The sequence below is a fragment of the Suricata suricatta genome, chromosome 14 (genome assembly GCF_006229205.1).
Source record: "Suricata suricatta isolate VVHF042 chromosome 14, meerkat_22Aug2017_6uvM2_HiC, whole genome shotgun sequence".
In the NCBI taxonomy this organism is placed as follows: domain Eukaryota; kingdom Metazoa; phylum Chordata; class Mammalia; order Carnivora; family Herpestidae; genus Suricata; species Suricata suricatta.
The window spans coordinates 39,313,650-39,328,504 of record NC_043713.1 but is presented as its reverse complement, the minus strand read 5'-3'; the positions used below and the strand labels follow the sequence as shown (position 1 = coordinate 39,328,504).

The window sequence follows — 14,855 nt, the reverse complement described above, 5'->3', positions numbered from 1 at the left end:
CCCTAACCTCAGGTTTTTTGAACTAAGCAGTTCTGCAATCTTATTTCTGCACTCTAAAACATGAGACTTAAGCTGCAGTGACATCAAATTCCTTTCCTTATTGATAACACTTTTAAAACGCATGGTTTTTATGTACTCATAACCAGCAAGTTCCGTTTGTTCCAAAATACCTTAGTCTCGATGGGTTTTCTCCATGTAATAATCACTTTTGTTAAAATAAGTACAACTAATTGACTGATCTATCAGCTTTGCAACGAATATTCTCTCATGTAATGCAATAATGTCTATGTAATGGCTCATTTGAGAATTTCATGCCACGTCTACCATTGTGTAAATGTAGGGGAGTTATAGTGAGGGACTTGGTTTTTTATAATGCCTGAAGTATGCTACTTTTTGTGAATATCTCCTAAGCATTTCTATTGTTGTAGTTATCAGTTGTAGTTACAAAAACACATGCAAAATCCACAAAATGACTGTAGAAATGTACTCTGTAAAGCCCACTGGTTTATACAGGTCCACCCACAGTCTTCCAGTTTTGCTGCTTCTGCTGGTCACTAGGAGGAATTGAGATGACTTAAAAAGGACTACAGGTCTTTCTCGACTCACATGGGGTTTATCTTGATAAAGCCATCCTAAATTAAAGTAAGTCAAAAATGCATTTAATACACCTGACCTACTAAACATCATAGCTGAGCCTAGCCTACCCTAAATATGATCAGAACACATTAGCCTCCAGTTGGGCAAAATCATCTAATACAAAGCCTACTTCATAATATAAGTGTTGAATATGTCCTATGATTTATTGAATATCATACTAAAAGTGCAAGACAGAATGGTCCAATGGGTGTAGAATGGTTGTCTTGTAAGTGTATTGATTGTTTCCCTGCATGGCTGACTGCGATCCGTCCAGCATCATAAGAGAGTGTCATACTGCATATCCCTAGCCCAGGAAAAGATCAAAATTCAAAATCTGAAGTATGGTTTCTGCTGAATGAGTATCACCTTTGCATCACTGTTGTCAAAAAACCATAAATGGAACCCCTGTAAGTTGAAGACCTTCAACACAGACTTTTGAGCGCCTACCAAAACTATTTGAGGTTCAGGAGGTGTAAATTTGGCAAGCTCTTCCACCTCTCTGAACCTCAGTTTGCCTCCAGTCAAGGGAGGAGAAGGCAGAGCAGTATTTTAGGGTTACTCTGAGAGCTAGGTGAGATCATGTCTATCAGGGCCCAGCACATGGCTGGGCACCAAATATTAGTCTTCTGTTTGTTTTGGAATAAAACTCAAGTAAGTTGTGAGGAAAGGGGAAGATCTTTAGTTGACTAAAAAAAACCCAAAAAACAAACAAAAAACAAGTAAAAAAGCAAAGTATCATCTGTTCATTCCTAAATTATGTAAAAGAAGCAAAGGTATTGTATCGGAAGTATAGCCTAAGCATATGGGCCACTTGTAATAAAAACCCTTCAAAACTGCACTCTGAGAACGAAGTGCAAGGGCAGGGGCACTGGGTGGCTCAGTCGGTTGAGCGTCTGGCTTTGGCTCAGGCCATGATCTCACGGTTCGTGGGTTTGAGCCCCACATCGGGCTCTGTGCTGACAGCTAGCTCAGAGCGTGGGGCCTGTCTTTCTTTGGATTCTGTGTCTCCCTCTCTCTCTGACCCTCCCCTGCTCACACTGTCTCTCTCTCTCTCTCAAAAATAAATAAAACATTTAAAAAAAAGAAAGAAGTGGAAGAGCAGAATGTGCCTTAGAACTTGCAGTTAATCACCTGTTAATACCTGAAGCACAGAGAAGGAAAATAGAGCAGGGGACTTTGATCTCTTGATTCTGAAAGGAATTGCTCTTGAAAGAATGGTTACTGAATTCTGAGTCAGAAAACCCAGTTCAAATCCAACCAGGTTCAGGTACTTTCTATAGATGTTACCTTGCAGAAGTAACTTAACCTCGATATATCTCAATTCTCTCTTCTAGAAGAGGCAATAATGATCTTTCCTAGGGGTTTGTGATGGTCAAATGAATTAAAGCATGTGGAAGTGTACTAAAATTTGTTAAAAAAAAAAAAAAAACACCAGCGTACAAAGTTTGAAGTTATTTCAAACAAAAAAAATTATGAAACAACAATAAAAGTAAAACATCTAGAAAAAAAAAACGGTAGGGATCTAGACAGATCTGGGATTCCAAATAAAGAGCAGGACATGCCCATCAAGCTGTTGCTGAATCGGTCTTTATGTCCCTCTGTTTAGGTGTTCATCTTCTAGAGAGAGGGTTTAGTCTGGCCCATTCCAGACTAAGTAGGGGATAATGGGCACCTTGACTGAAGTCCCACCAGATTGTATCTCCTAAGAGAGGTTTCTGCAGAGCAAAATCAGGATGCTATTGCAAGAAAAAGGAAATGGATGCTGGACAGGCATAAACATCAAGCAAATGCTTCAAGAACAATGCAAATGTCAGCATCCTCTATGTGCATGTAAGAGTTAAAAAATATTTTTAAATGTTTATTTATTTTTGGGAGAGGGAGAGAGAAAGTGAGCAGCTGAGAGAGGGCAGAGAGAGAGGGAGACACAGAATCCGAAGCAGGCTATGAGCCTGGAGCACAGAGCTGGACACAGGGCTCAATCTCACGACCTGCAATATCATGACCTGAGCACAGGCACTCAAGTTGGACACTCAACTGACTGAGCCACCCAGGTGCCCACACATTAAAATTATTTTGTAAATATAATAACATGTATGGTGTTTTGCCTCCTTGACTTCTTGCTATTTTCTTATCTAGCATACAACATCCCGCAGAGCAAATCTTTCTCCCCAAATTCCCTCCAGAATGAAAGAAAAGAAAGAACACATTAGGTATCCTTTGGGTTATAGTTTTAATTGTGTTTATAGAAATTCTGTTTCGTTACTTCGTGTTATTTTGTTTAAATGCATGCAGTGCAGGATGTGAGTTGTGACTCCAAAGAAGTGTTATGGGAAGGTCAGAGACTCTCTGCCAAGTGTATGATGCGAATGCACATTGCATTTGGCAGCACAGCTCCCAGCGTACAAGGTGCCTTTAAAACAGTGTGCACACACAAACACCTCCTTTATACCCTTTAAGGACAGTGATGTATCCTTGGTTTGTTGGGGTAGATTCTGCCGCTCCTGCATTGCTACCAGCCTCAAGAACAATAAGTGGACCTGCCCTTACTGCCGGGCGTATCTCCCTTCGGAAGGAGTTCCAGCAACCGATGTGGCCAAAAGAATGAAGTCCGAGTACCAGAGCTGCGCTGAGTGCGACACCCTGGTATGTAGTCCTCTGCCTGTGCTCACAGTGCCCGGCCCAGACTGCTGAGAAAATCATGATGCCACAAATCATTTCACCTGTGCCTTTGTCTTCATCCTACCCTGACTTTCTAAAGTTTATTGGCTCTGCCTCTCCCCTTCCTTTTCTCCATTCTCCATTTTCTGTGTAGGCTGTGGTGCAATTGACACCTGACTCCTACCATCACCTAATTTTTCAAACAAATGCTTTCACCTGCCACTTCCGTTTTCTCCCTTCCCATCATCCTGTGACATCCCCCTCCCCCAACATCACCCATCATGTTGCCTCCTGTGTTCTGGACTTTGCACTATTTCTCTCTGATCACCTTTCTTGTTTTGGGTTTCCTACTAGCGTGGTTAGATCATGTGAGGTCTTGAAGACCATGGAAAAGATTCTAGATTGTATCTTAAATGCAGTAGTGAGTCATAGAGTATAAGCTTTTGATCGGGTTTATATTTTTAAGATATAGCTCTGGCACATGAGTGGAGAATGGTTTGGAGGGGACAAATCAGGATTGGTGAAGCCAGTTTGGTGGCTATTGGGATGGGTAAGGTAAGAAGGGTGGGTTAGGGCGAGAGCATTAGACAGGGAATAAAGGATTGTTTTGAGAGGTATTTAGGAGAGACAATGGAAGAAATCAGTACCTGACTGGATGTGGGGGTGAGTGAGAGAATAAAGTGTCAAATGAATACCTCCCAGGTTTCTGACATGTGTGGGTGAAGGTGCTAATATAGGGAGCAAATTTGGAGAAGAATCCACAGAGTCAAGTTTTAAATATGTTACATTTGAAATGCTAAGGGGAGGATAATTATTATACGAAGTCCAGAGATCAAAAGAGAGATTGTATGCTGAGGATCTGAAATTTTTTAGAGAACCTTTCTTAATTGTCAATCTACATTATGGCCTGTTATGTTTTCTTAAGTACCCTATGCTTTCTCTTTGTACTATTTATCACCATTTGGAATTATACTTTTGGGATTTTTAAATTTAATGTCAGTTATCCCCACCAGATCTGATTTCTGTGAGAGTAAGGACTATGTCCGTTTTATTGGCAACTGTGTATCCAGCAATTTGAAAAGTGACTGGTACATAGTCAGTACTTAATATATTTTTTGGATATTTATGAAGACTCCATAACCTGTTCATGGCTGTCTGACTACAGAATTTATGCCTGGTCTTCAGAGTCAGACATCCTGGGATCAAACCCGAATTCTGTCACTCATTATTTGTGATCTGGGGACATTATCATCTAAGTTTTAGTTCATCTTTTTGTAAAATGAGTAAAAAGATAGTGCTCATGGGGTGCCTGGGTGGCTCAGTCGGTTCAGTGTCCTACTCTTGATCTCAGCTTAGATCTTGATGTTAGGGTCATGAGTTTGAGCCCTGCATTGGGCTCCATGCTGGATGTGAAGCCTACTTTAAAAAAAAAAAAAAAGATAATGTTCATGCCATGCGATGATTGTAAAGGAAAATGATAAAACACACATGGCTTCTAGGACTGTCTGGAAAATGGTAAATGCTCAGAATCAATATAGCTTTTAATATTTATGATAATAGACTATTGCTTATTTTTACTTTGACATGTTTTGTCTTTGTATAAAATTCAACATGCACAAAATCCAGCTCACTACAGTGTTCTGTCATCCAGTTTTTATCCCACCTTTGGTGTCTGTCAGAAACAAGAATATTCTCTCAATTATCCTGGGTAGAAATCCCCTTCCATTTTCCACCCCTTATATCTGATTATTCAGAAGTATTTTGATTTTTCATTTGAGGTATTTCTTATGTCAGTCTCTTCCTTTTTATTTAAAAAATTTTTTTAACATTTGTTCATTTTTTGAGAAACAGAGAAAGAGCACGAGTAGGGGAGGGGCGGAGAGAAAGGGAAACACAGAATCTGAAGCAGACTCCAGGCTTCATGCTGACAACCCAGAGCCCTATGTTGGACACGAACCCACAAACCACGAGATCATGACCTGAGCCAAAGTCAGACACTCAACCAACTGAGACATCCAAGTGCCCCTCTGTCTCTTCCTTTTTATGTTACCCCTCTTGCCAGGAATATTGCCATTCCTTCTTTTTAAGGTATGTCCTTTATTTTGAGAGAGAGAGAGAGAGAACCAGCTGGAGAGAGGCAGAGAGAAGTGGGGGACAGAGGATCCGAAGCAAGGGGCTCAATGCTGGGCTCGAACTCACAGACTAAGAGATTGACCTGAGCCAAAGCCAGACACGTAACTGACTGAGCCGCCCAGGAGCCCCACCTTGTAGAGCCATTTTAGACTCTACCTGTTGTTCAGAGTCACAGCCAGATTTCCATTTCAGGGGCCTGGCCTTAGCAGTGGAGTCCCCAATATCAAACAGTTTCCTACATTTGGTTTTGCCTGCCTCCATTAGATTAGAAGCACTTGTAGAGCAAGCACAGTGGCTTCGGTTTCTTCTGCCATCTCTTACAATGTCTTCTGCAATTTTGTGTCGAGAGTAGACACTCCATGAGTTTATCAATTCACTTGTCAGACACAGTCCCCACGTTTCTAATTTGTATTAAAAATGCTTATCTTTGTTGTTCAAGGAACACAAAGGAAGAACTTGCAACAAAAGTAATAAAGAGCTGTGAGAGAATTGACGTATAAAGTTGGATGTTAAAAATCGGAAAACAGCGTGTTTTAAGACAGCTACCTTGATCGGTCCTAGTTTGTACATCTTTTAGGTGGATATGTGTAAAACGAGGATTTGTTTTCACTTTTCCACTGGCTTTTATATTTGCCTTTTGTTAAGCAATTATAACAGTTTCCTTAACAGGGTAGATTTCATGTTTGAGGTTTAACTTCCGTAGCTTGAGCAAAACGAAGCAGGGTGGGTGGACCACCTCACCACAAAGGTACAAAGCTTCTTTTAGCACAAGATCTTATCGGTTTCTAATGAAACATTCAGTAGAATGTGTGTTATTTAGCCACAGACAGCCTCATGGTTATGATCTCTGAATGTATATGTGGAGGAACAATGGCTCTTTATTCTTCCATGGTAAAAATGGACTGTAAGAACTGTCTTTTATGTTTGCTCTTAATGGGGCCATTAAGTATACTGTGTATTGTGACTTCATCTAATACTGCTGGATATATTATAAAACCATGGTATTTATATCTTTCCCTGAGGCACAGGATTTCCTTTACTTACTATGACCATCTTTAAAATTAAAATCCATCTATTGGCTCTTTTTATCTCTTGGTTTTCCTTTTCCCTCTGTCTCTTTCTACTGTTATTTCCCCCCCTTTCTTTCTTCCACCTTGCTCTGTTTCCCTCTCTTCTTTTTCTTTCTTACTTCTTACCATCACCAGATTAGGTAATGGCACCCAAAAAGGTAAATTTGAGTTCATATATGTCTTTTCACTTTACAAAACATACACTTTCTGGAAGAGCCAAATTCAAGAACTCAACATTTGGGTCTTCTAAGTATTAGAGAAATTTCTAACGTGTCATTCTTGATAATGCCTTGACTTTGTTGTGCTGTTGTCATGAATGCGTCCTTTTAATCAACTGACCCCACGCTGTGTATGATCATATTTGAAATAATGAAAGTAATAAAGCAGGATCACAAGACTTCACTGAGCCCCTTTTCAACAGGGAATTTATTTTGAATTTGCTTCTATGTAGGTTTGCCTCAGCGAAATGCGGGCGCACATAGGATCCTGTCCGAAGTATATAGATAAGTATGGACCACTGCAGGAGCTTGGGGAGACGGCAACAAGGTTTGTTTCGACACAACATAGTTGAATGTTAAATTTGATATGCCTGGAGAGAAGTTAATAGGCTGGAACAGTTAGCCGTTTTATTGTGAAAATAACGTACCGAGCTGTGCTTAAGCTCTGAACCATAACACCTACTATTGGTAATCACTTCACAAAAGAATTTTGCTTTCTGAACTTTAAAAACTTTGCATGCAGGGTAACAACCGAGCACTGGAGAGATTGGAAGAACTTCCTCAGAGCAATTTGTATTAAGGAAGATCAAAAAATAAAACGTGGAACTGTTCAAGTTCCTCAAGGCTCTGTTTTCTGACTAATAGATTGAGGTAGATCCTGGTTCAGAGCCTACTCTTTTTTCATGTCTCCACGGCCCTTGCTCAGTGCCCCAGTTCATTTCCTCTTGGGTTGCTGGTTTGTCTTCAGAAGGGAAGGAAATGACATCTCGGTATATAGCCTAACAAGGAAGAACAGGCCTGGGGCACGCATCATGAACCCTGTACCTTTCTTGTGGGTAATCTTATGGGGCTGGAGGAAGGATGGAGATGGTTAGTAGGGGCAATGAAGAATAATGATCATTATTATTTTTTCTCTTAAAAAAGATAAATGGATCTGAGCCAATACTATCTTGATGGTCAGAGTAATTACAAAGGTTAGAGTCTCTCCCTACCAAAAAAAATATGGAAATGATTTGTTTTCCTACATAGGCTGATGACTTTGAAACCATTAAATTCAAGTATAAACTTAGTTACGAAAAGTGATGTTCAGTAGGAGTATGATTTTTTTTCTCTCTCCTGAAGGAAAATGTAGTTTTACTTCTTTTAAGAAAATCCACTCAAAGCTTAAATTTCCTAGCCTGAAAGTTTAAATGATTGCTCCCTTCCTTTGTTTTACTAGAGATTGCTTTGCAAATGTATCCATTATTGGAGAGTTTGTAGAACAATACCATGATATTATAAATTTTAAGCTTATAACATTATGGTATACAACTAAATTTAAATTTTACCTCAAGGAAGAGTATGAATTCTATTAGATTGGCTACAAGGGTCAATACAAAGGAAGAATAATAAATGGGTTAAGAAGATATATGGGTTTGATTGCAAAGTTGTAAGGCTTTATAAAAATATAAAAATACATGCAGGCTAATTTACATCCTAGTCTCTTATGCTAGTTAGAATTAAGTAATAAACAATTAAAATAACCGAGAATGAGGAGGATTGTTGATTAATCAATCTTCTCAGATTAATATTTGCATTTAAGATAGAAATCTTTGCTTCCTAGAAGAATTTACTGCTTCATGATTCAAATTTTTAAAATTCTTGTAGGTTTAAGTCTTAGGGAACAGAAGTTGTATCTATGATAGAAAGCCAGCAAAAAATTCCAAGGCTCTATATAGTACCTATGAGTTTAAGGCAGCACTGTCTAAGAAACACATATGTGATTTTATATTTTCTAGTAGCCACACAAAAAACACAAAAAGAAACAGTGATATTAATTTTTAGTATATTTTATTTAACCAAAGATAGCTCGAGTTATTATTGGAACACACAATCAATATAAACGTTATTGAGATATTTTGCTTTTTTTTATAGTAAGCCTTTGAAACTCATGGTGCATTTTATACTTCCAACATAACTCAGTTTTGATAGCCATGTTTCAAGTGCCAAGAGGCGTATATGGCTAATAGCTACAGTGCTGGACAGCACGGACGTAAAGGTCAAATACTCTTTGTATACGCCCGTAGTTATATGCTGATGGGGCTGAGGAACAAACAGCACCCAGTTATGTTACCTGAATTAGGAAAAGGAAGAAGAAAAAGAGAAACCATAACCCAGGGACAACTGGGTGATGTGGTCCGTGGTTTCGCAGTTAATGGGTGGCCAGACTGCACTTGTCCAAAGAGAATAAAGTGATTCATGGCCGCTGTAACTGTTTCTCCGCGGTTATCCTGTGAGGGTCACTGTTCTCCATGAGAAAAAGCGGAGGCATCTGACCATTATCAGGATCGGAAAAATAATGTCAAATCTGGAAGTTTCCAGATCAAGGGCTGGAAACCAGATCTGCCTACATTCTATTGTTTACCTCTCGTTAAATGCTAACTGGTTTCGTCATTTTTGTATTCTCTGCAATTTCCAGGTGTGTGTGTCCATTTTGTCAGAAGGAATTGGATGAAGACAACTTGCTGGATCACTGTATCACTCATCACAGATCAGAAAGGAGATCCGTGGTAAGGAATTTTGTTACTATATACTTCTGCAAAGGCTAAATTCAATATACACTAGAAATCCATTCAATAGGTTTCTGCTTATAGTTATATTATGAAGGAAGTTTATGTCAGGGCTGTGGTAATTCTGTGACTGTTAACAATATGGGAATGGTAAGAATTACCAATGTGTAATCACTCTTTCATTTAGGAACTCAGACATTATCTCTTACAGATAATTAATCGGTATAATCAACTAAGAAGATCAAAACTACATAGCTAAGATCCAACTTGAATATACTCATTGTGGTCATGTCCTAAGTTAAAAACATTTCTTAATAATGCAAATAGGGTTAGCACAGTAATTCACTAGAAATGAGAAGTAGAGTAATTCATCTTCAGTCAATCTATTGTTATATTTCACAAGCTGAGTATTTATCCAGATGCTTGCACATTAAACATACATATCACTCATCATTTCCTAGGTTCATCGTGATGCTTCCTATTTTTTCTTTTCAGTCTGGCATTTTAGTTCTACTTTTTGGTGTGGCTTTTATGATTTTCGTTTTGGTGTAGTTGTTAGGGATAGCAGGGTGGCGATGGGTACATCCTCATTTACTTAGCCATTTTACTATTTTTTTGTACACTTGTTACCAATTTTAGCATTTGAATTCATACTGTACATTTGAGCTCTTCCTTCTGTTGGATTTTTTTTCCTGAGGGGAAATCCTTAGACTTAACTTTCTGGGACAAAGAGAACAAACTTTTTAATAGTTCTTGAAATATATTTCTAAAATGCATTCCAGAAAGGTTGAGTCGATTTATATTTGTGTCAGCAATTTATAAGTAAACCACTTTCATCTTAACCTGGCCAACATTGGGTACATTTATTTCACAATTAAAATAAAAGGGTTGCTTGGATGGCTCAGTTGGTTAAGCATCTGACTCTTGATTTTGGCTCAGGTCATGATCTCACAATTGTGAGATCCCAGCCCCGCATTGGACTCTGAGCTGACAGCATGGAGCCTGCTTGGAATTCTCTCACTCTCTCTCTGCTCCTCTTCTCTCTCTCTCTCTCTCTCTCTCTCAAAATAAATAAATAAATAAGCTTTTTTTTTTTAAGTTTATTTATCTTGAGAGAGACAGAGACAGCAGGAGTCAGAGAGGGGCAGAGGGAGTTGAAAAGGAGAATTCTGAACAGGTTTCACGCTGCCAGTGTAAAGCCTGAGGAAGGCAGGGCTCCAACTCACAAAGCTGTGGGATCGTGACCTGAGCAGAAACCAAGAGTGGAACACTCAACTGACTGAGCCACCCAGACACCCCTAAACAAATCAATGTAAAAAATTAATTAATTAAATCAAATTAAAATAAAAAACTTAGCAGGTATAAAATGATTCCTTGAAGATTATTTTCAGTTTTATTTTAGTTTTATGTCATATATATTGTGTATGTGTATGTATGTACACAGATATGTGTATGTGTATCATTTCTATAGATACAAGGTTTTTTTTAATATGAATTTTAATCTTTATATACCTCCGTAAAATCCTCTTGGAAAGTGATGAGATTGAAATATAGTTTTTTTAGATAGATAGGTAGGTAGATAGATAGATAGATAGATAGATAGGTAGAAAGAACAAGGATAGTTCTTACAACAATCCTAGAAGATAAGTGTGATTACCTCCATTTTACAAATGATAAATTGAGGCTCAGAGAGGTTAACTAAGTCTTACAAGATTACACAGCTGTTAAGTAGCAGAGCCACAATTTGAACACGGTAGTCGAGCTCCAGAGCATGGTGAACCCCTGTGCTCTACTAGGAGGTTCACAAGAAAAGCCACACAATACGTTCAAAGGTATTTGTTATTGATCCTAATGGCTTAGGAATTTTGGTTCTTGGAATGACTTGACATGTGTTGGGAAGGTAGGGGAGACTGTCATGGGCATTTACTGCTTTTAAATTGCTCTGTGGGAGGAACTGCGCTAAGGAGCTGTTTTACGCTAGGTCCCTGGGGAGCTAGAGGAAGTTAGAAGAAAGCATTAGGATGGTGTAATAATACCTACCATTTACTGAGTTCTAAGTGCTTCCTTGTCTCCTGGTTACCCTGTGAAGCTGTTATCACACAGCCGGAGCCCTAACCACGAGTACCCGGGTGCTGCTCTGGCTGGAGGAACACCAGGTGCTTTGGGCCACGGTCTTGGGCTGCATCACAGCAGGAATCTGGCGCAGGCCGAGTACTGGTCTGTCCACTGGCACTGTGTGCCTGCTCCGGCAGAAGTCCAATCCACCTGCTGCTCAGTTTGCCTATCAGATTAAAGGTGCCCATGGAAACTAGGTCTTCCTTGATTTAGAGGTCATAGAGTCATTGAAGAAAGCTAACCTAAGGGCAGAAATAAATAAGGAACGGTGGGATCAGATTGCCCATCGAATTAATAGTTAAAACCTAGGCTTTGGAGGAGATCACCTTTGGTGCAAATCCCAGCAAATCACATTAATGTCTTTGCCTCTGTGTCGTCATTGGTAAAATGGGGATGATGATGATGATGATAATGATGCCCTTTCCACCGGGTGGTAGGAAATGAGTCAGATGATCATGGTGTGCTGCTACCACTTTTGCAACTTCATAAAACCAAGGCGAGTGGAGATTTCAAGGAAGCCGTGTACTCTCACAGCTGGGGAACCCAAGCTGGAAGGGGTATGAAGTAGTGAATTTCACAAGACGAGGATGCAATTGTGGCCTTGAGGCAGGAGCAGACTGTTCACAAAATCCATAGTCTAGTAAAACACGAGGGCTGTCTAGGTGGCTCCTAGAACAGAAGACCTTCAGTTTCCTATTAATGTTTCGTACTTGAATAGAAAATCAAGACATGTGTGTCCCTCTGAAGGATCTAGAGCCATTAGAATTCAGTAGATATTTTAATTGTGAAAAGGCTGGAAGTAGGTCCTGTGGCACAGCTGGGATTCACATGGGTTAGGGATCTTCAGTCGGGGAAACACTCCCCAGAGAAATCCTGCACCCAAGACTGATCTGGATTGGCATGGGCATTAGCAAGGAATCATTGCTTTGAGGGGCTGGGTGGCTGGGTTTGCTTGCAGATAAGATCAGTGGCATCATCTGACCTCTCTGGCATAAGAAGTTTCATGGCAATTAGAGATTTGAGCAAATTGTTCTGCCTTCTGGATAAAATCAGAAAATTCAGAGATCAAAGCACAAGCAACTAATGTCTTCTTTCCAAGTAGTGTAGGACTGGGGTAAGTGGGTTAAGAACATAATGGAATGTTGAATCTTCTCACTTGCGGCTTTAAGAACCAATAGCTCCTGGGGGCACCTGGCTGGTTCAGTCAGTCAAGCATCTGACTGTTGGCTTCGGCTCAAGTGGGGCTCTGCGGTGACAGCACGGAGCCTGCTTGGGATTCTCGCTCTCTCCCTCTCTTCTTTGTCCCTCCCACGCTCATACTCTGTCTCTCAAGATAAATAAACTTGAAAACAACAACACAACAACCACCAGCAGCTCCTTTTTGTCACACAGCAGTTATATTCTGCAATATTTTATTTTAAAAAAGTTTGTATCTGTGGAATTTTAAACCCAAAGGAGGCCAACGACAGAAGCAGCTTGCTTCTGATTCGATTGTGAGACCACTTGTGAGAGAAATTTGGTATTTTGTTTTCGAAAGGGAAGATGTTTTCCACAAGAGCCACACTTTCTGGCTACTCTCTCTGCCCAGAATTCTCTTTCTTTCAGTGGTTGGCTCTTATTTACCCTTTAGAACTCCTCTCAAATCTCACTTCCTCAGGGAAACCCTCTGTGATGCCCAAATTACCTTTAGCTCTTTCGTGTCTCTCCTCTTTCTTCCTTATTCATCACAATTTGTAACTGTGGATTCATTTCAAGTCTGTCTTCTCTCTGTAAGTTATTAGGTTCACGAAGTCATGGAACTTCTCGGTTCAACACTGCCCGGCCTGCTATTAGAAGAGAACCTAGCACATTGGAGGATATAGTGATTATGAAAAATAAGATATTCAAGAAAACATAATTTCATTCAAAGGATGCACTAGTCTCTTATTTTCTGCCTTGCTCCTGAGATTCATTCCTTAAGGGAAAGGACAGGACTTTTACTGGTTTGGAACATGAACTGGGGAGACTGGAGCCTGAGCCACCTGCTTTACTTCTGTGGGTATTTAGAATATCTGTGACTTGACTGGGCAGTGGGAGAATATGATTTGGAAGGGAGAAAAATCTGTATTAAATTTGCGTTCTTTCCACTAAATTCCATGTGGAGTCTGGCACCTTAATTTTGGTAACATATTTGCCTATAATTCTTTTCGGTGCATGTCTCTTTTCTCTCTCTTTTTTCTTTTTTTTCAGAAATTTTAAATTCCTTCCTCAAATGGCACTTGGCATCAGATAGTTGCTGTGGAGGTTCATCTAAACCACAGATAAAGCTGGATGTCTATTACAATAGGTGTTCTGAAGGATGGAAGTTGGTGGTAGCTTCTAATATGGTGGCTGTTTTTCACCTCTGGTGTCCATCCTGGGATGAGCCCAACATCTGTTGAATGCACTCTGCACAATGGTTGAATCTTAATCTGAGTAGCATGGCCCAGGAGCTCTGAGTAGAGGCAGATAATAAAGGCTGAGCTGATACTAGCAATTGGCAACGCTGGGGAGAGTATAGGTGAATACTTAGGTACTTGGTAATGATTAGTAACCCTCGTACCATTTCTCTCCCCCTTCCTATTCTTACCCTCTCCTCCTTCAGGTCAGATCCTTCAATGTAAGACACAAAATAAATCTTTAGAGTAGAGTAGATAGCTGTTCGCCTGTTGTTTTACAATGTCCTTCTGATAGAACTCTCCTTAGTTACACAGCTAAATTTTATGTTCAGCAGAAGGCTGAAGTCTCTTCTCGACTAGTTCCTATTAACATCAGACTAAAAACAAAAGCTACGTAAAGTTACAGGTTTTCTGTACCTTTCTCCTTCACTAGATCTCGAAGCTCCTTAATCATCGGGCCAGGGCCTAGCATCTCTGTACCTCTGACTCTTGACAAGGGGCCTCCAGAAACCATAATAAGTGCTCAAATGAACATCTATTGGGCAGAACTGGTCCCAACTTACCCCTCCAGACCCATCTCCTCCTACTTCTTGCAACATGCCCTGTCTTCAGCCTCCTGCAGCTTTTCCCATTGCCTAAGCAGGTCTGCCTTTTTAGGATCTGCCTCTTCCCACGTTGATTTCTCTGCCTGTTGATGCCCCTCATTTTGGCATTGCTGGCTCTTCTGTAAGGTTTAATAGATGGAGGCAGAGATGGGAGGACAAAGAGACCACGTTATGGAGCCAAGAAGGCCTTTATTGGGATCTGCAATTCCCCGGGCGAGGTTCTGTGACTCTGGAGCGGGGAGTCAGGGAAGTTGTGCCTGATATGGGAGAGCAAGGTCTTTTATGGGTGCAGAAGTTCCGGGTTTGAGCTTAGGTGGGCTGATAGCCACGTAGGGTCTTCTTTGGACGGTGGCAGGATTCAATTGGTTGTTCGCTTCGGTGGGGAGGGGGATGCTGGAATTCCATGGGGAGGCATTACAGTTTGAGATAGTCCAGATTGAGAGTGGGGGTCGTC

General features: G+C 40.3%; 1 protein-coding gene across 1 annotated transcript in view; it reads left to right on the top strand.

Moving 5' to 3' along the window:
* The window catches only part of RNF125 (ring finger protein 125), a 37,761-nt gene that overhangs the window by 14,587 nt on the left and 8,319 nt on the right, over window positions 1–14,855 (top strand). The window contains exons 2-4 of the mRNA XM_029922625.1: window positions 3,126–3,279; window positions 6,949–7,043; window positions 9,174–9,264. Coding sequence (XP_029778485.1) covers window positions 3,126–3,279; window positions 6,949–7,043; window positions 9,174–9,264 — 340 coding nt within the window. The remainder of the gene's footprint in view (window positions 1–3,125; window positions 3,280–6,948; window positions 7,044–9,173; window positions 9,265–14,855) is intronic.